The following is a 19,486-nucleotide window of genomic DNA, read 5'->3' on the forward strand; positions in this document are numbered from 1 at the left end:
TTACTATGTGCAGGCATTTTTATTTCTTTAATAAGTACCTATTTGACTGGAGCCCCTGGGTGCCCAGGGCTGAGGGCCTGTGTGAAGTTGCAGGTATGGGCCTCAATACTGTAGGAGAAAACTTCCTACTCACCACTTCAAGGGGCTTTTTGATTCTTTGACTGGTTTGGCTCAGAACCTGTGAAAGCTATTTTGCTCTCTCTCACAGGTTTCTAATTTGCTCATCACTCTCTTTTAACCAGGCAGAGTACAGGACTACCAGGAGATAAATCAGAGGAGCAATGGACTGCATTCCCTAGGGGCAGCCTTAGAAAGAAGCTTCACATTCTCCCTTCACACAGGGGCCAGATGTGAGGAAAGGAAACCTTCAATAAAAACAAATCAGCCAGTGTTTTCCACGTGTCTTCACTGTGCTAAGCACTAGGGGACTCTAAAAATGGATAGGCTAAAAGACTAGGCTGGATGTCCTATGAAAAATCTCCTTGCTACAGTCTGGTTCCCAGGCTAGCCTGATGCAAATATTAAACACATTCTGTTGCTTACTTCTATGGCAGTAAATGATGTAGTCCGTGTACTGAGGTAAGAGAAGTGCATGAGGCTCATGAGGCAGTGTGGTATAATAGCAAACTAAGCAAGTCTGCATCTTGACTCTGTCACTTACTAGCTTTGCTTCCCATGGCAAAGTACTTATCCTCTCTGAGTCCCAGCTTCCTCATCTGTAAAATGAAGATATAACAGTACCTACTTCATAGGGTTGTTCTGAGGATTACATAAGATAATGCATCTAAAGTGACTAGAATAGATTAAGTGTTCAACTGCTCTTATTTTTATTGTTGTTATTTCATAAAGGAGACAGGATGAGGTATTTTTCTACTCTGGGCTCAGAGCTAATTTTGAAATAGGCCACCTATCCCACCTCCTTCTCACCTCTCCACCTGCAGAGGCCTTCTCCCTGACCCTTATCACATGCTCTTGTGCTTCCCTTAGCCTATCTGGCACAGATCACCATCCCTGCCTTCCCTCACCCTCTGCCTTCATCCCCAAGTACTCCATGCTCCAAGATCACTCACCCACTTTATAACAGGCAAATTCCTGTTCCCCTGGTGCTGAAGATCTCAGCCTCCAGTTAGGAAGAAAGGACTGAGTGAATGCCTGGGCTAATCCAAACACCTCTAAGAAGGTGTCTGTTTTCAAGAGTAAAATGAATTCTTATTGGTGGAATTTCTCATTGCAAAACATATATGTCCATATATACATACATACATACATATATATATATATAAGGGGAAAGGAGTTTCACTCCCTTCGGACATGAACTCCCCTAGGCTATTTCTGCTTTATGCAATATATTCCTTCTCTCCATTTCTTTTTCCTATTTTTTAAATTGAGATAAAAGTCATATATCATAAAATTCACCATTTTAAAGTATATAATTCAGTGGTTTTTAGTTTATTCACAAAATTGTACCACCATTACCATTACCTAAATCCAGAATATTTCATCACCCCAAAAACAAACTCCATACCCATTTGCAGTCACTCCCCAATCCTCCCTCCCCCAAGCCCCCCCCAGCCCCCGGCAACTACTAATCTTTCTTCTGTCTCAATGGATTTGCCAACTTCAGACATTTTATATAAACAGAATCATTCGATATGTGGCCTTCTATGTTTCGCTTCTTTCACTCAGCCTAAGTTTATGAGATTTATCCATGTTGTAACATGTATCAATACTTCTTTCCTTTTTTGGCTGAATAATATTCTGTTGTACAGATATACCACATTGTTTACCCATCCATCAGTTGATGGATTCTTTCTCCATTTCTGAGCCCAGAAATACCCCTAAAAATACCAAAGATTTTCCATAAAAGCAACTGGTCTGGGAATTCCTTCTATAAGGCCAGGAATGAATCCAAAATCGACACTTGGCTCCAATCCTTAGGAAAGAGTTCTGCTCACCTTTCCCAGAGGTGGGTGCACATCGAAGAAAAAGGTGCGATTGATGTAGTAACTGCCCATTTTTCCAAAGTGGGTCTCATCCCAACTAAAGAGAAAACAAAAAGAGAAATGAGAATTTTTAAATTATCATACAACCCAAATAGCCTTAATAAAGCACGGTTAAAATGACAGTTAAAAGCAAAGGCTATGAGTTTCAAGCAATTAATGAGAAATTTGGATTTTTTCCAAAAAAAAAAAAGCTTTCACAACAAGTGATTTAAGGAAACAAGACATCAAGCTAGTCATTAATCTTCATTTAAATAGACAACAAAGCTTAGCAAATATTTACCAGTCAGTTATCATAAATTTAAATTATACTATATTTATTCTGTATCTTGAGTTTCTATTTATTTTAAAAGAACAAAGAGTTCTCCTATAATATAGAAAGGTTTGTAGTAAGAGTTTTGTTCCAAGGCTGTTAAATCAACTTATCTGAGACTACATTTGCTACTAGAAACTACTTTACTATTCTCATAAACTACAATGTGGGCTACTGGTCAGAGAGCTTTTAAACCATGGTTGCCACAGAGGTCTGATTCTGTTCAACAATCTGTGATAACCTGCTGACTATGAACTTACTGATCTTAATAATGAAACTAACCATTATATAAAAGTTCAGGGCTTTCTTACTAAATTAAGATCCTAACTAAAACCTATTCTCATTACACAAACTATTTTGTGTATGATTCTAATACATTGTTTTAAAACGCAATGCAGTCTTATTCAATACAACCACATAAAACTTTTACATGCTATGTGAGGGCTTTATGGTGTCAGTCCAGTTATCCAGCAGAGCCTGGTCATTTTCGTTTGTCAGTTTCTCCCTGCAGCTCAGAAAAACGGCTGCTTTCTAGTGACTATCCAATCCCCAGGTCAGCTTCCATAGTATTACTGACCTACAACATAATGGGCAAAACATGCTTTTCCCAAAAATGTGGGGTTCTTTATCTTTTTTAACTCAGTGGGTCCACAGATAGGCAGAAAAGTAAATCTACGTCTGCATCTGCTAAGCACACTGTTTGACATGAAGTGAGGAGAGGAGTGTGATGATGTCAAAGAGAGAAATAACTTCCAAGCAGTGTGACAAAATAGACTTGCCGAAGAGAGATCCAGTTCCAGCTCTAGCACTTACTATCAGCATGACCTAGCAAAATCACTCACCTCCAGATCTCTTTTCTCATCTACACCACGAAGGCAATAATAGTACCTGCCATGGCCCCATCGCAGGGCTCAATTCAGATAACACATGTGAATGAACTCTGTAGACTACAAAGTCCCATACACGCTGAGCACTATTTAAACTGAACCAACATTTCTGGTTAATTTTGAAGTCTGTTTGGAAACATACTGACAAAGGGGTATGAGATTTTTATTTCAATAAATTTCCAGGTAAAACTAGTACAGTAGGTCTTCATTTAATGTTGTCAAGAGATTCTATGACTTTAAGTGAAACAACATATAACAAAAACTCTTTTACCATAGGATAATTGATATAAACAAGAGTTAAGTTTCTACAGCATCTCAGAGTTACAGCAAAACTACATTGAAAGAAACGACGTTAATCAAGGACCTGCAATAGTAATGTCCATGTTTCTTCTTAGATTTCACTGCATTCTTGAGTTGGGTAAGACAGTCCTTAGCTCTCTCTTGCTCCTACAGACCTTGCAGAGTATGCCAAAAATGCAAGGTCCTGACCTCTGTTTACTTGGGCCATTTCTCAGGGTTATGTTTAATCAAGCAACCTTGAAGAAAGAGCGTCTCCCTCTGTAACAGAGAGCAGTCTTGTTTACTGCTTATGATATTATAGCGAATTCCCCAACCTCAATATTCCTCAGCTGTGAGCATTCATCCAGACCTACGGCATCACATGAGATTGAGGGGTAAGGGGAACAGATGCCAACAAGCTGATCCTGCTTGCTATGCCATGAGAAATAAAGTCCTTTGTCTCTGACCCAGGACTTCGTCTTCTGCCAGCACCTATAAAACAGTGACAGGCTAATTTATTAGCTTGCGAGTAGGGTAAAATAAAATCCCAGATCCTGACAGTTTTGGTGACAAGCATAGATATGCTGAAACATAGCTTTCTGTAAGAGAAGGACAAGGACCCCTACAGGCTAGGTTAGAGAATATGAGAAGACGGCCCAGCATCTGGTACTGAATGCTCTTGCCCAAGTAGCGGGCAAGAAAGGTAGGAAAAGTCCCCCACTGTCCTACCTATTAACGAGGCTAAGTGGAAAGAGGCAGGATTGAAACAAACCATCTAAGTGCTGCCTTGATTACTGCTTACTGTCTTCTGGGTGAAAGGAGGAAGAGATGTAACCATGACAATGGGGTAGCAAGCCTAGGAGCCCTAGCTAAAAGGCAATGTGGATATGGCTATTGAATTGAGAAGTCTCTAAAGCTTACATAAATGGTGCAGCAGTGAGGACCTTGCTATCGAACTTTGGATAAAATGAAACCTTTGAAAGATCCTTGGGTGAGCTGTCTACTCAAGCCAAAAGTAAATGTGCCTTGCTTAGAAGCTCAGAACCACTCTCTCCCTCTGTGTATGATGATCCCTCCCTCTCTACCACAACATCAGCTGCTTTACCGAGTAAGATGATTAAAGGGAGGGCCAAGGTCTCGCTGTCCCCAAAGAGGAGACTGAGGCCATACATGCCCATCCTAGTATGCCGGGAAACACCAGGGAGGAGAGGGACGCAAACACAGGACTCTGTCGAAATCAGGGGCCCATGTCTCTCCTTTATTCAATCCCATGGAGAGAGGATTTGCTTGGTTCAGGGGATACCAAAGGTACTGAGGACTGTAAGAAGAGCCATAGCAATGCGTACAGGGACTGAAAGAAAAAGGCCCCTAAGCCCAGGAGTTACCAGACACAGGGCAGTACACTGGAGAAAGTGGTGCCAAGCCTATCAAGGAGCTAAAAGAGAAAAAACCATCCTCCCACTCCTGCATCCAACACTCCCCACACTCCTGGCTGGGGAATAGCAATGTTCTCTGGGTGGCTGTCATGGTAGCCACTGATGTAGCTGATTAGTTCAAGGGGGAAAAATGCCCAAATTCAACTGATAAGGTTTGAGCCAAGTTCCCAGTGGAGAAGTGAAGGTAAAGTGACCTTGTGGGTAGGACCCTTTACAAATATTATGGCTTCCAGTGCTGAATGTATAACTGGTATTGGTCTCATAAGTGTTAAAGAGGATTATCCAATTCAGGGACTGCTGCATGTTGAGAGTTGATATCCTGTCCCCTCCTCAGTGGTTCAAGAGAAATAATACAAATCCCAGGAAGAGAAAGGGAAATCACAGCTTTAAAGATGTAATGGCTGCTGGAGTGCCAAGAGAGGCCATCCTCCAGGATAACAGCGGCACTTGCTGGACTTAAGCACCAAGTAATACTTTTTTAAAGGGGCACTATCGACCTACTACCATACTACCGTCTTACTGAAATTGAGTGCCTGACCATAGCGGCCTTAGGACCCCTGCCGCTTAGGGATAGGTCAACTTGGAATCTACAGCTAACAAGGGAAGGGCTCAACAAGGCTTGCTCTTCAAATGGAAATGGTATATTCAAGAGTATAGCCTCCCTGGCCCTAGAGGTATCTTGATTTTATATGAAGAGGTGGCAGCTACCCCTTTAGGAAAATCTTCTACTCAACTACTTAAAGCAAAGCCACTGGCTCAGTGGAGCCCTTGATTCAGAGGTTCTTCTCAATGCCTGTGCCAGTTCACTGATGGTTAGGCTAAACTAAAACCTGATAGTGTCCACTAGGCAGCAGCAATCATCTGGCCCCAGTGACAACTCTGGGCCGACTGCAGTAAGGGCTGACCTGCACAACAGGCTGAATTAAGTCTTCACCCTTGCCTTAGACAATACTCCTAAATAACAAACAAGTTATATTTTTATCTACTCTCAGCTTCTGCCATTAGCCTAGACATTTGGTGTGCCACTTGGAAGACTATAGACTGAGAGATTTAAAAAAACCCTCGTGGAAGCTTACAACTGTGGGGAAAAAATGGCTGCCTACTGATGGACAATCTGGATCACTCACATAGATGTCCATGGTAGGGGCCAGTACTCTGATAAGAATGTCCAGAATCAAGCTGCCTATCCAGGATGCACCATCCGGACTGCTGCCATTGCCACATGGGTTCATCAATGCACCAGGCACGGAAACACATCTACCATCATAAAAGGACTATATGTTTCTGAAGCAGAAGGCATCACTCCATTATGGTGGCTTATGACTCCTGCCCAAAATCGGCCTGTTTGCCTTGCAGTAAAGGAAGACACATTGCACGGGGCATTGGCCCTGCCTGCTCAAGGGAAATTGACTGTATTAGTACTTTGTTCCCCGCTCCAGGCTATCACTGGTGCCTCAATGCTGCTGATACTTTTTTACGGTGTTGAAGTTGTTCCAGTCCACTCATCTGACCATAGATACACAATTGTGGACCTTGAAACTAAACTGTATCACATTTTTAGCTTTCCAAACCATCTACAATATGACAATGGTGCACTTTGTTTGCAATGGCTACCCAATAATGAACCAATAGTCAAGATATTTGATGACATTCCACACTTCCTACCATCCACGGGCATCTGATATTGTCAAGCACTGAACAGTCTTCTCAAAATGATCTGACTCTATTTCTCTCTGGGTTCGCACACCTTAGTAAAGCAGTTTAGTCATCTACTGCAGCCATAACCAGAAAGGGCTCATCTCTTGGCCACCAACTGGGTAATGATCAGGATAAAAGGCGTAAAGGGTTATACAAATCTATTTTGAAAATTTGAGATTCTTTACTGACCATTCATGGGCATGACTTATCTTTCTTTCCTCTAACAGTAATTCCAGCCCAGTTAGAGGAGTTACTGGGGACATCTGTAAGATTCAAATTTAATTCTAGCTCAGTTACCTGGATTTTCTTGGAGTGATATGGTCCTAAAGCATAAAGATAATGACTACTTGGTTGAGTATACTGCTTTTCAAGTCCCCTTATAGCAGTTCACATGGGCCAAGATGGGAGACACAATGGTCTCTGTCAATTTTCTATGAATGCCCTTGGCAAAAAGGTCCAGATATCAGTAGGGGATAGATAGCTGGAAAAAGGTGAAGTTATAGATACTAAAGTGGGACACACTGATTATATGTAATGTGGCAGTGGAAGGAAAGAAACAACCCTGGCACCTGGATAGCTAACATCTTAGACCCCTGGAGATGGAAAGAGAAGGGAAATGATTAATGCTTTCTTTGTCCCCTAGGTCCAGCACCAAAGCCTGGCAAAACACTCATATGGTACACCTAAATCAAGTGGCGGCTGTAGCTGGCAATCTGACCTCCTGCTGAGTTTGTCAGCATGCTATGAAATCAGAAAAACTCACTTAGACATGGCCGGTTTTGAATTATTCTGATATGCCTGATGACATCAACATCAACTCCCAAACACAGACCTCTTCACATGTGTGCAAACACACGGACCTGCAAAATCTTCTATTAATCTGACTGATACAAATGTATATGCTTCTCCTGACAACCTAGAGGCCTTAGGTTATGCCTTGTATAGTAACAGAGGCAACTACTCAATAACTACTCAATAACACCCACTATCCATGTGGCTTGGAGTCTATATCAAATTTGATGGTCATCCAAATAAAATTTAACAAAAAATCCTGAAGTGACATGCACCCCTTTGGGTAATATACTAGGATGTAGGGAAGAATGGGCCACAAAATGTCTTTCCATTGGGCATGGGAGTTGCTTTTATTTTTTAATGAGGAAGGAAACTCACTGCAATTATTGGCAGGGACACCAAAAATTAGAGGTCAGTCTAAACACCTCTGCAGAGATCACAATGATTAATAGATTTGTCTTAGACTACATCCCAGCTATATGAAGTAAAATCTACTGGTCCTTTCCACACCCCTGCCCGCTCCCGCACCCTCCCCCGCCCCGCAACACAATTATTCACAGGTGGCTGAATCCAGGACCCTGGAAGGCATGGTTGAGGTTAATACCAAGGTTGGCCTCATCCTGTGACTTCAAATCCTGTTGAGAGCAGTCTTGATTAAATGCTGTAAGAGACAACTTGAACAGATTTGGTCCCTGCCTCTGTCAGCCAGGTTAATCAGAGTAGCCAACAGAGTTGAACATTCATATGATAATTTGCTAGAAGGCAAGACGACTTAGGATAGAAGGGTGAGACTGTTGGGAGAGACAGTCCTCCATGGGTCTCTTGCTCTTACACACATCTTTCTGTGTATGTCAAGAATGCAAGGCCCTGACTGCACTTTACCTAGGCCATTTCTCAGAGCTGTGTTTGCACCAAGCACCTTTGAAAGATGAGGTAATGTCTCTCTCTAGCACAAAGAGTAACCTTGCTAACTGCTTGCTATAAAACCGTAGATTCCCCAAGCTTCTTCCTCAGCTGCAAGGGAACCCACCATGTGAGTAGCCATCCATCTGAACCCACAGCATCACCCTGTGGGACTTGAGGGAGGGGAAGCAGACAAGGGACACTAACTCCAACGTACTGATGTTCATCCTGTTTTTTATGTTATATGTAATAAGTTCTTTGTCTCTGACCCAGGAGTCTCATTTCTTCTGCCAAGACTCATAAAACAACAACAAATTAATTTATTAACTTCCAAGTAGGGTAGCTCTGACAGTTTGTTAGCTTGCTTGCTTTTTGGTCAAGGAGTTCCATTTCTAACATCCCTACACTAACTTTCTCCTCGGTGACAATGAGAATATATGCTATCATTTGTTGGCCAAACAAATTAACCGTTTTCAGATAGTTTAAAATTTTTCCTCCTTTCAGCTGGAGACTTAAGTTTATCTAATGAAATCTGACCATGTCTCAGTCCTGTAAGTGAGTCCTACAAAATAAAACCTTTAAGAAAATAAATCTTTCCTCAAAGGATGACCTTAGACCTGCTTCTTGGAACCTCTGTCACCATCCCTGGACACCCAAGCTGTCCCTGCTCCCCAGGATAAAGGTACCCAGTTAGTAATGTTCCCCTCCACTGATGCCTGGAAATCCTGCTGATTAGGAACACAGGCCTTAGGAAATTCTGTACTAAAAACTTTCCAGTTCTCCTAGGAAAGTTCAAAACATTTTTAAGTGCCACATTTTGAGAGCCAAGTGAAACACTGCAGCATAACCTGAAAAGCATGAAGACTGCTTTCTCAGATCCTAAGAATCCCACTGACACGCACCAGAGCAAACATTCTTCTCACAGATACTGCACTTAGCCAGAGGCAACCACCAGAAAACCTCAGTTTCCCCTCCAGCACGACTCCGCCCCTCTTCCTGTGAATCCCGCCCCTCCGTGCATTCAGGCCAATCAGAGGGAGCATCCCCTCCCTCTCTGTTGCCATGGTACTCGCTTAGTCCTTTGCGTCACTCACCAGACATGCCGCGGCTCGTCCAGACGGTGGAAGCGGGTGGCGAAGGACAGCAGTGTCACCAGGGCCAGCAAGGCCCACCAGCCGGCCGCTTCAAAACGCCACGAGCCCCAAGCAGGCCGTTTAGGGCTCCGTGCTGCAGCCTCAGCGGCCACGTCCGGGCCCATGGCCCTAGCAGCCTGGGGTCCACAGCGGCCCTTCCGGGGACGCAGCTCGGACCCTGCCAGGCCTCCGCCGACCGCCGGCGGCATCCTTCCCCTCCTCAGGATCGCCCTCCGACCCGTAGGCACGCTAAGTCTTGCGAGCCGCCCAGCCAAGAAGCCACAAAGGGGCAGCTTGGGGTGCCCTGGGAAATGTAGTTCCCTGCGCCGGCAACGGGGCGCGGGGCCCCGGGCCCTGGGCTGGGCGGGGAATGCGGTGGCCGCCCGGGCCGCTAGGAGGCGGCTAGTGGCGCAGAGCATGACGGACCGCGAGGGCCGAGCGAGCCAGGCCGGGGAGAAAACGGACTCAAGGAACTGCAATTCCCAGCAGCGCTGGGACTGGGAGCGTGGCGGCAGGGCGGGGCGATCTAGAAGAAACCGTAAAGATCATTCTAATCCAACCCCTCGCTTTACGGAGACCTAAACCCCGGTTCTGACGTGTCGGGATCTCCCTGGGCCTCGGTCATCGACAAGTCGGAGAGTCCCAGGCGTGAAGTTTCCTAGCCTGGAAGAGGGGCCGCCCAAAGTGCGAAATGCAGGCGGGGAAGGTCTGTACCACGCATCTGAGGAGAGGGTCGCTACTCAAAAACACTGGCGGACCGGATCCAGGGTGAGCCGCTCGGCCCGGCCCACAGCTCGGACAACGACTCCCAGCGTGCAGTGCGCCGCGCTGCGCCGGCCCGTTTTGCGCCTGCGTACTGCCCGCCCGGCCTGTGGTGGGTCCCGGCCGTACTAGGCCCGCGGCTGCCCGTCCTCATGGGGACCTGTCGGGCACGGTCGGGTCGATGTTCCCTCGCGTTTCACGTGACCCCCCCTCCCCCACTATTAGGGCTTCCAAACGTTGCCCCTCGCTTGCCTTTTCTGCATAGCCCTGCATCGTTCTTTCCCGGCAGATCGGCCCGAAAGGCCCTCACAGTTACCGTATGGCCTTCCAGGGTCGTTTCATTTTGAGAGAGCACGAGGGGCGAGGGGAGGCAGTGGCGCTTTAAGTCATCGTAGTCACTTGAGGAGCTTACCGGAATCTACGCCAGGGCCTGAGAATCTGCATGTTTAATAGCACCCCAGATGAGTCTCATTAAAGTTTGAGAGCCGCTGTTGTAGCTCGAAGGTGACAGGCACATCAGGTGAGATACAGCATCGCTTTAATAATATAGAGCCCTCTCACTCCCAAATGCTTTAAAGAGTAAGATGATTAAAGGGAGGGAACTGCTACCTCAAAACCAGGCCACACTGTCTGCCCAGGACACCAAACCTAGCTCCACCAGGAGTATAAACTTCCTACAATTTGGGAAGAGATAACCTTTCTGACTTGAGTCAAAGTTCCCCTGATGCCTGCCTAGCCCAGGTTCCCCATTGGCTCATGGGATCCACCCCTGCAGGGTCCCTCCCCCGCTGTCCTGCAGCTCTGTGAAAGGGAACATACATACCTCAGGAGGCCAAGGGTCAGTCACCATAGCACCATGACTGAGTCTGGCAAGGTAAGGAGGGCACTTGCAGGCTGGCTGCCCCTTTGGAGGTCCCTCGGACCTCAGGAATGTGGGAGCCAAGGGATCCCACAGGACTGCTGAGGCCTCTGATCCAGAGAGCTCTGAGTCTGGCCTGAGTTGCCCAGACATAGGCCTAAGGAATGAGGCCTGGCGGGAAGGAAAGAAACAGTGCTGGCTTGGACCCCTCTGGCTGGGGGCTGGTGCCTTCTCTCCAGAGTGCTCCTGGGGCTGGGAACCCAAAGAGCACAGATTAATATACACCCTCATCCTCTCTCTCCTCAGCCCATTCTCTATTCCTATTTCCGAAGCTCCTGCTCCTGGAGAGTTCGAATCGGTAAGAGCTATGCCTCCGCCAAGAGCCTGGGTCGGGGTAGGTCAAGGTGGAGGAAGCCCTGTGAAAAGCTGGCCTGAGACAGAAGGGTGCTCTGTCAGACAAGGCTTAACCTCCAGCAAGCAGCACCCCCACTCTCCTGGAGCCCTCTGCCCTGAATGGCACTTCCACCTAGGAAGTTGAACTAGAGGAGAGTGGAGATGGCATGAAGGGAAGGTTCTTTTTTCTCTTGGGCCCACCACCCCTCCCACCCTGCTCTCCAAAGCCCCTTAGCAACCATGCTTAAAAGCAGGCTCACAAAATCCAGAGATCCTTGGTAATTGGCAGGAAACAGCTGGCCTTCCTCAGTTGTTATTTGATCTAGCAAATTAAACAGACCTGGCCATTGTCTTTCCCAGCTTAATCCTTCCGTCTGTCAGTTTAACACAGCCTTTGGCAAAGGTCATAGTTCTAGCGGCTCCTACTGAAAGAGAACTGTGCTGAGTGCTTTCTTTGTGTGCATAATTCCATTTAAACCTCCACAGCCCTAGAAGGGAGGTATTATTATTGTCCCTCTTGTACAGATGAGGAAACTGAGGCACAGAGCCCACAAAGTTACTTGCCCGAGGCTACACAGTAAATGAATGTGATGAAATTTGAACCTGGCCCTGACTGGGAAGCCATCTGCCATGACCCCGCCCCGATCCCACAGTCACGTGGTATCCGCGAGAATCAGTAGGCAAGAGCACTGTGGTGCCAGAGGACACATTTCTCCAAGACACCTTCCCTGGGCTGGAAGCCGGAGCAACATTAGTGGCCTTCTTGGACACTTTCACTGTCCTTAGTGGAGCTGACCAGCACTGAGGAGGATCCCCTTGTCTCCCAGACTCTCTTCAGACTGTGACACATCATGTCCTCCCCTCGCTCCTTTGCCCTTGCCTCAAACTGGCCCTCACCATATTTTAATGCCCAAGTGCGCGTGCATACACACACACACACGATCTTCTCCATTAGGGTTGACTGAGTTTTTACCCTCACCTTGCCAGGGGAAAATGTCAAAGGGGATGGAGAGGAAATATGGTTACTGGGGGTCATAACAGATGTTCTGAGACCACCAAAGGTTCCTGATTCCCTGCTTGGACTCTAGTAAACAGCCCTGAGAGCAGAGGAAGTGGATGACAAAGGGATTCTTCTCTAAACAGAAGAAGAGTGTCATCGGCCTATGTGTGTACTTTGTGGTGACTCGAGCTCCTTCTCTTGGCCCTTAGATGCCTTAATGAGGGCAAATTTGCATGTCTCCAACAAAAAAGTCCTATTCACCCCTGTTTAAGGACCTGGAAGGGACAGAGATGAGGAGGACGCTTCCCTGCTGTGTGCCAGGGCACACACCTTTATAGCACCACCCAGGGGCACGAAGGCCCTTTTGGAGGTATGGAGAATAAGGCTCTAAGGGTTCAGGGACAAGAGAAGCAGAATGTCATGGACTTAGAGTAGGTGGTGACCAGGAAGCCAGAGAAAAGGGGAGAGGGCCAGGCTGGGCCTTGACCACCTTCCCTCTGCAGCCTCATGGCGTCCTGGAATGTACAGCCAGAGGCTGTCCTTTGACTGCTGTCTGCCATCTCTCTTAGCTCTGGCCTTGAAAAGCATCGACTATGAGACAATACCTGTCAACCTCATAAAGGATGGGGGCCAGCAGGTAAGGAGGCTTCCCCCAGGCCACAATGTGGGAGTTGGAGGCCTTGGAGAAGGAACCAGCAGGGGGTGCAGACTTCTGCCCCCAAGAGGTAAACCTGTGCTCCATGATCCACTGGCCAGAGGAGGCTGCTGGCTCTCCTTTGTGGGGCAGGGTGGCAAGCTATGCAGCAAGAGGAGACATGGGAAGGGCCCAGGCTCCAGGCTTCATTCCACGCCTGGCTTCTCAATGCCTGACCCCAGGAGGGTGGGTAAAGAGTGGTCCCGACCCCATACTGGGCCCTCTGGATGTGTCTTGGTGGCCACAGTATAAGGCACAGATAGCTAGGCCTTAGGGATGAAGCCTATAGCTCAGCAGCCACTGGGGGTTGGGATACTGCACAGATTGCCCAGGCATCACCTTGGGCCTAGGAGCCAGGGCCTTACCCAGGGGAGGGAGGTTCCGGAGTGGGCAGCGGGCCTGGGGTCTTCCTGCTGGCCTAGTTCTGCTTCAGCCATCTCGGGCCAGGCCTCCCAGCCCACAGGGCCTTTTCTCCACAGTTCTCCGAAGAATTCCAGGCACTGAATCCCATGAAGCAGGTGCCAGCCCTGAAGATTGATGGCATTACCATTTGCCAGTCAGTGAGTGCAGGGCTTGAGAGGCCCCTCGCGGGAGTGGTGCCCAGAATGAGAGGACTTCTCAGCATGATGAATGTTTGGTGGAGGGAGGAATGTGGTTGCCTGCTTTGGGAAGTGAAGGGAGATTTGAGCATATGGAGAACCAGTTCTGCAGGATGAGGATCCAAAAAGAGCTTGTCCCCCTGCAGAGACTCTTAGCTTCATAGGGCCCAAGCTGAGGCAGGTGAGGAGGAGGAGAAGGAGTTTGCTGGTCCTGTCCCCTCTGACCCAGTGGCCCCAGGCCCTCTCTGTGCTTTCCTCACTGTGGGCCTCTAACTGCTCCCTCTGGACAGCTGGCCATCATTGAGTACCTGGAGGAGACTCGGCCCACTCCACGACTCCTGCCTCGGGACCCAAAGAAGAGAGCCAGCGTGCGCATGATTTCCGACCTCATCGCTGGAGGCATCCAGCCCCTGCAGGTATGGCACCTGTGCACTGTACACTCACGCATTGACTGTGGTGAGCTCACAGTGAGATGCCCAGCTTGGGTGTGCGGGTGGCAGGAAGACAGGGATTCTCAGGGGCTTAGACCTATACCACGTGGCGGGGCGGGGAAACCCCAGAATCATCTACCGGGTCCCCAATTGCATTCCCAGAACCCCTAAGTTTTCAAGGGCATGTCCAGAGGTGCTGGAGGGGGAAAGGGCCAGGTGACAGGGGAGTGGCTAAGTAGCACAGGTCCCAGCCTCCCACCTTTAACCAGTGCAGCCCCCTTTTCATCTGTTCTATATCATAGATTGGGATTCCCGTAAGATTTTATTTTTTATAAAGTTGTTACTGGTTTAAAAAAAAGTAATAAAACAATTAATCTGTGCTAACCCCTGATTTTATAAATGAGAAAATAGTCCCAGAATGGTGGGGTGACTTTGCAGAGTCACTCAGCTAAGTATGACAGCAAAGACCAGAGCCCAGGACCACTGACTGTGCACCTGTGTCACTTTATCTTTTGTAACAAAGGAGGTTGTAGCAGACAGTCATTACCCCTTAACAGATGAGAAAACCGAAGCCCAGGAGTGAAATGGCTCCAGGGGTACAAAGATGGAACCAGAGTCCAAATCTCCTGAAAGCCAGTCCTACGGGCCTCCCCATCCCACCCCCACCCTGTATTGCACTCCCACTTCTCACAAGAGACCATGTAAAAGAGAAGTGTTGGGTGTGAAAGTTATGGCCACACCTGTCAGCCATGGCAGCATCCTGTGCCCCTACCCTTGCCGTCTCTGCCAGAGTCACAGGCTTCCACACTACAGGAGCCACTGGGACAGCCTGAGAAGGAGGCTGCTGGGATTGTCACCTCCCTCAGGGCCCTGATAGGAGGAAGGGGCTCACGGAACTAGGGGGAGTCAGGGGAGGAGAACAAGTATACAGTCAAGGTCATATGGGAATTGGGCTTCCCTGAGGAGGCTTGGCTGAACAGGCCCAGCCTGGCTCCCAAAGTCAATCACAGATTTTCCTTGGTCTGCCTAGAACCTGTCTGTCCTGAAGGAAGTGGGACAGGAGAAACAGCTGGCCTGGGCCCAGAAGACCATCAGCTCTGGCTTTAATGGTGAGTCCTTACTTCTGTAAGCTGCCCCCAGGTGACCTCTCAGAGAAATGGCCCTTGCACCCATGGCCCTGGGCATCTGAAGATAGCTTCCTAGGCTCTTTGGTCTCGATAGTAGCATGGATGAGGGTGGGGTGTTAGGGCTGAGGAGGCAGTGGGTTGGGCAGCATCCAAACCTGGCCTCAACCTCTGGTACTCCCGGGAACCTCAGTACCTGAGGCCCTTTGGAGCTGAATGACCCAACCTCAGCTTCACTGCCCATTCCAGCCAAGAAACCAAGGCAAACAAAGTGTCAGCCTATCCATGTGAGAGCTGCTGCCTTGGCCATTGGCAGGTCTTGTCTCCTCTTGGAGAGGGAATGGCAGCTGGACTTGAGGAGCCCAGGAAAACATCATCTCGTCCCCATGTCCTCCCTATCAACTCTCTTTAGATCTGGCCACCATAATTCCTCCAGCGCACATGCCCCAGACTGTCCCTCAGATAGCTGCCCATTTTTAGAACTGTGGAGGCTGAGGCCCAGAAAGGCTGATCTCCCCTTTCTGTGCCTAGAGTAAGATTATTCATGTGGCCTCCCCACAGCTTTGGAGCAGATCCTGCAGAGCACAGCCGGGAAGTACTGTATGGGAGATGAGGTGAGCCCTCCCAAGCCTGCCCACAGTGGCCTCCTGCCTCATGATGACCCCTTTCCACTTAGACTCCGCCATCTCCCTTCACCCCAGGACAGGCTCAGCTCAGACTGCTTCCTGAGAAGGCATGGGGGTGGGGGAGGGGAAGGGACTTAAGTCATCCTCTCCATGCCAAGCAGAAGGTAGCTCATGGGGTGCTCCTTGGCTAGTTCCTAGCTAGAGACCTCATCTCTGAGATAAGGAGGTGGCCTAGACATCAGATGAGGGATTAGACTAGATGTTTCCTTTCTCTCCTGATTCTGAGATTCTAGGGCTCAGATGCCCTTGACTCCTACAGGCTAAGGCCCTGGCCCTGTGATTATTCTGGTTCCAGGGCCCCTATATCAGTCCCCACTGCCCCCCCTGCCCCAAGGCATCTCCTCCCTTCTGGGAGCCCTCACTAGGAACCTGCGATGGTGTCTTTTTAACACGCACAGTACATCCACTAAGGCAATCAAACATTCTCTGGCCACCCACAGAGTTGGTTGTCAGGGCAACTGGAGCACGGCCTGGGAGAAGCCTTCTGCTCTGGGGACAGTCCCAGATATAGAAGGGCGTAGGGCAGTGGGGATGGATGGAAGAGCCAGAAACAGATGGGAGCATCATAGGCTGGCACCCCAGTACTGTCACCAGTGGACACACCCAGCCCAACCTGTGAGTCTGGGGTGCACACCCTGATGCAAACCTACCCAACCCTCTTTCAGGTGTCCATGGCTGACCTCTGCTTAGTACCTCAGGTGGCAAATGCTGAAAGGTAAGAGAAAGCTCCACTACCCTCCCTCTTCCTCTTGGTTCCTCCCCTTAAAGTACCCAGCTTCCTCCCACAGTCAGTCCCCCCGCCCCCACTTTAGCTACTAAGGTAGCATCTCATGGAGAGACTCTCCCTGACTGGCCAAGGGGCTCCCTGTGCCAGGCCACACCAGCCACTGTGGCCTGGAAGAGACGGGGCAGAGAAATCAGTGGAATGCCCCCTACTATGCCTACCGCAGCCCAGGTGATCCTGTATAGCCCCTGCACCTAAGAGGAGGTGGCTTACCTGGTGGACACTTCTAGAAGAAACCACCCCAAGAGCCTTCTGTCCCCAGTCACGGTGTGTCTGTGCCCAGCAGTGAGCTCTACCTCCGCTTTAATCCATCAGCCCTTCAATAGAGCGTGAATAAGAAACTCTCTGTGCAAGGCATGCGTTCAGCACCCTTAGGGGTGCAGAAATGTATGACACATTCTTTGCCCCCAAGAGGCTTATGACATGGGTGGAGAGATAATCTGTATATATAAATGCCTAGTACTGTGCCGTACACATAGTAGGTTCTCAATAAATAGCCATTGCTTGAACAGAAACAGTAGGTAACAGGTACCAGACAATACTGCACAAGAGCTAGAGACCTGTGAATAAGGCTTCCCACCTGGCAGGGCTATCTTCCTTGCCCTTCCCTGGCCAGCCCCAGGGGCCTCCTCCAGCCTTGCTTCTGTGCTTCCCCCACCGCCCAAAGGGCAGTCTCCCTTTACCCCTGCAGACCTTGGCTGAGGTGGGTGTTTCTCTGCCACAGGTTCAAGGTGGATCTCACTCTGTATCCTACCATCAGCCATATCAACAAATCACTACTGGCCTTGGAGGCCTTCCAAGTATCTCACCCCTGCCGGCAGCCAGACACACCCCCGGAGCTGAGGGCCTAGCTCTCAAACCATGCCGCACTGGTGCAGAAGTAGTAGCTGGAGGGCTGAACAGGCCTGGAAAAGAGCAAGCCGTAACTGGAGAGGCAAGAGACTTGTACTCCTAGCCCTTGAACTTGAACTCTAGCCCTGGATCTGCCTTGACACTTAACCTCTTTCTGCCGTTGTCCCCTCATCTGTCAAATTAGGGCAAGGTGAAGTGGGAATATGTGGGAAGGAGGGAGGTGGGAACATTACCTGCAACCTGTGTCATGAAGCAGTCATGCAGATGAAGTGAGAATGAAGACTAAAATGCCTGGCAAGTTTACTGGAGAGCCACAGGAAGTCTGAGCACCGCTTCCCATCCCCTCCACAGTACCTGACTCCCAAAGAATGACCATGCTACAATCTGATAATTAAACTGAAGCCCAGTCCTCCAGGACAGTTAAGGCTGAAATGTTCAGTTGTTCAGTTAAGGCAGTTCCAGAAGATGATCGCTCTTCCTAGCTGGAATCCCCCTGTGTCTGGACCAGGAGAAGAAGTCAGCTAGCCCCTTGTGGACCCTGTGATAGGCCTGGCCCCATGGACTGAAGAGCAAGGAAAAGAAATCACCCTAAAAACCTGCCTGAGAAAATCAGATAAGATCCAGAAAAGACCAGATATAAGAAGCAGGAAAAAGGATTCTGTGACCAGTTGAGTTCCTAGGACTAGGAAAGGTACCAATGTTACATTCTACTGCCGCTCCAGAGGGAAGGTGGCCCTTCAGCCCAGTCCCTCATCTTCAGGGACAGCATTTCTGGACCAGTCCCAGGATTAGGCAGTTAGGGTAAATCCAGTCAGGAATGAATGGCCCTGGAAACTGGAGACAGCCTTCTCCATGGGCAGTGTGAACAGATACTGACTAGCTCAGGAGACCAATCAAATAACAGTTTACCTTTGGTTCCCATGCCTGGCAATGTTCAACCAGAACCAAGATCACCTATTAGCAGAGATATTGTAGGAGACTGGGATCCCTTCTGGCAGTGAAACAAGATAACTTTGATGTCTCATAGCTAAGATTGCATTTCCCCTGCATGGCGGAAGTTTAAACAGAGAATTAAAGTATATATGTCTGGTTCAAATGGGAGCCACTTTCTCAGTTATGAGTCCCTTCAGCCCCAATTCCAGGGTACCTAGTTCTCCCCTCTCATCCTGGGCTCCTTTGTGGCATTTCCTTTCTTAGATGACCTGAGTTCCAGGCTCTAAAGTGACCAAAGTGGGCCACTCTTGTTCATGAGGTGAGTTTGTCCTGGCAGAACCAGAGCATAACTGGGAAATAGCTAAGACACAGCAATGAGAGTGAGTCAGTGGTACCCCCTGTCCTGCCCTGCTGCCATGAGGACCCTTTTCTCAGGTTACTCCCTGCCTGGCTGGAGCACAGCAGTGGGCCTCCCTGTCACTGGAGAGACAAGGGATCAGCAAGGAGCTGCAGGCAAGCCACAGGGGCTAGGCTTGGCCAAATGGGATGCTGCTGCCACCACCTGAGGATTAAGGAAGCAGCTGGCTCTACCTCTCACCAACAGGCCTTTGGGAGCCCAAATGGTCTGAAATGATTTCCAGCACTACTGATGTTACCAGGTTCCCCCACCCCTTCCTCCTCCCAGCTGACTTTTCCTTGTATCAAATGATGACCAGTATACTGATCTTCCAACCCTTTGCTTATGATAGATGGCTTAAATAATAACTTAGATTGGTCATAAAAAAAATAATCTTCAGTATGTTATGTATTAGCGGTGACATAATGCATGCAGCATACCTAAACATAACTCATTAAAGATCCCTAGTTACATGTAGTCTGCCTGGGCTTTTTATTATTGGTTGTGGTGTAGTTTGGTGGGCACATTATA

General features: G+C 48.6%; 2 protein-coding genes across 13 annotated transcripts in view; one reads left to right on the forward strand and one right to left on the reverse strand.

The window, feature by feature from the left end:
* Positions 1-9,888, reverse strand: part of POMT2 (protein O-mannosyltransferase 2) — a 37,944-nt gene extending 28,056 nt beyond the window's left edge. For both annotated transcript variants that reach the window (XM_015599670.2, XM_006925480.3), the window contains exons 1-2: positions 9,403-9,888; positions 1,956-2,040 (exon numbers count right to left, since the gene is read on the reverse strand). In XM_015599670.2, the coding sequence (XP_015455156.1) occupies positions 1,956-2,040; positions 9,403-9,860 (543 nt within the window). In that variant the 5' untranslated portion in view covers positions 9,861-9,888. The remainder of the gene's footprint in view (positions 1-1,955; positions 2,041-9,402) is intronic.
* A 124-nt stretch (positions 9,889-10,012) lies between these two features.
* GSTZ1 (glutathione S-transferase zeta 1) lies at positions 10,013-19,432 on the forward strand. 11 transcript variants are annotated; one of them, XM_015599672.2, is made up of 11 exons: positions 10,095-10,209; positions 10,535-10,723; positions 10,979-11,077; positions 11,369-11,420; positions 13,025-13,092; positions 13,629-13,709; positions 14,039-14,164; positions 15,210-15,288; positions 15,865-15,917; positions 16,655-16,704; positions 17,498-19,432. In XM_015599672.2, the coding sequence occupies exons 3-11, from the start codon at positions 11,060-11,062 to the stop codon at positions 17,622-17,624; spliced, it is 654 nt and encodes a 217-aa protein (XP_015455158.1). In that variant the 5' UTR covers positions 10,095-10,209; positions 10,535-10,723; positions 10,979-11,059; the 3' UTR covers positions 17,625-19,432. The 11 variants fall into 11 exon arrangements, with proteins under 11 accessions (XP_006925540.1, XP_015455157.1, XP_024897846.1 ...); XM_015599671.2 differs by lacking the exon at positions 10,535-10,723 and having other exon boundaries at positions 10,058-10,147; XM_025042080.1 differs by lacking the exons at positions 10,535-10,723; positions 10,979-11,077 and adding an exon at positions 12,665-12,825 and having other exon boundaries at positions 10,081-10,209; positions 13,025-13,180.
* Positions 19,433-19,486: the final 54 nt, after the last annotated feature.

The sequence above is a fragment of the Pteropus alecto genome, unplaced genomic scaffold (assembly GCF_000325575.1).
Source record: "Pteropus alecto unplaced genomic scaffold, ASM32557v1 scaffold8, whole genome shotgun sequence".
NCBI lineage: Eukaryota > Metazoa > Chordata > Mammalia > Chiroptera > Pteropodidae > Pteropus > Pteropus alecto.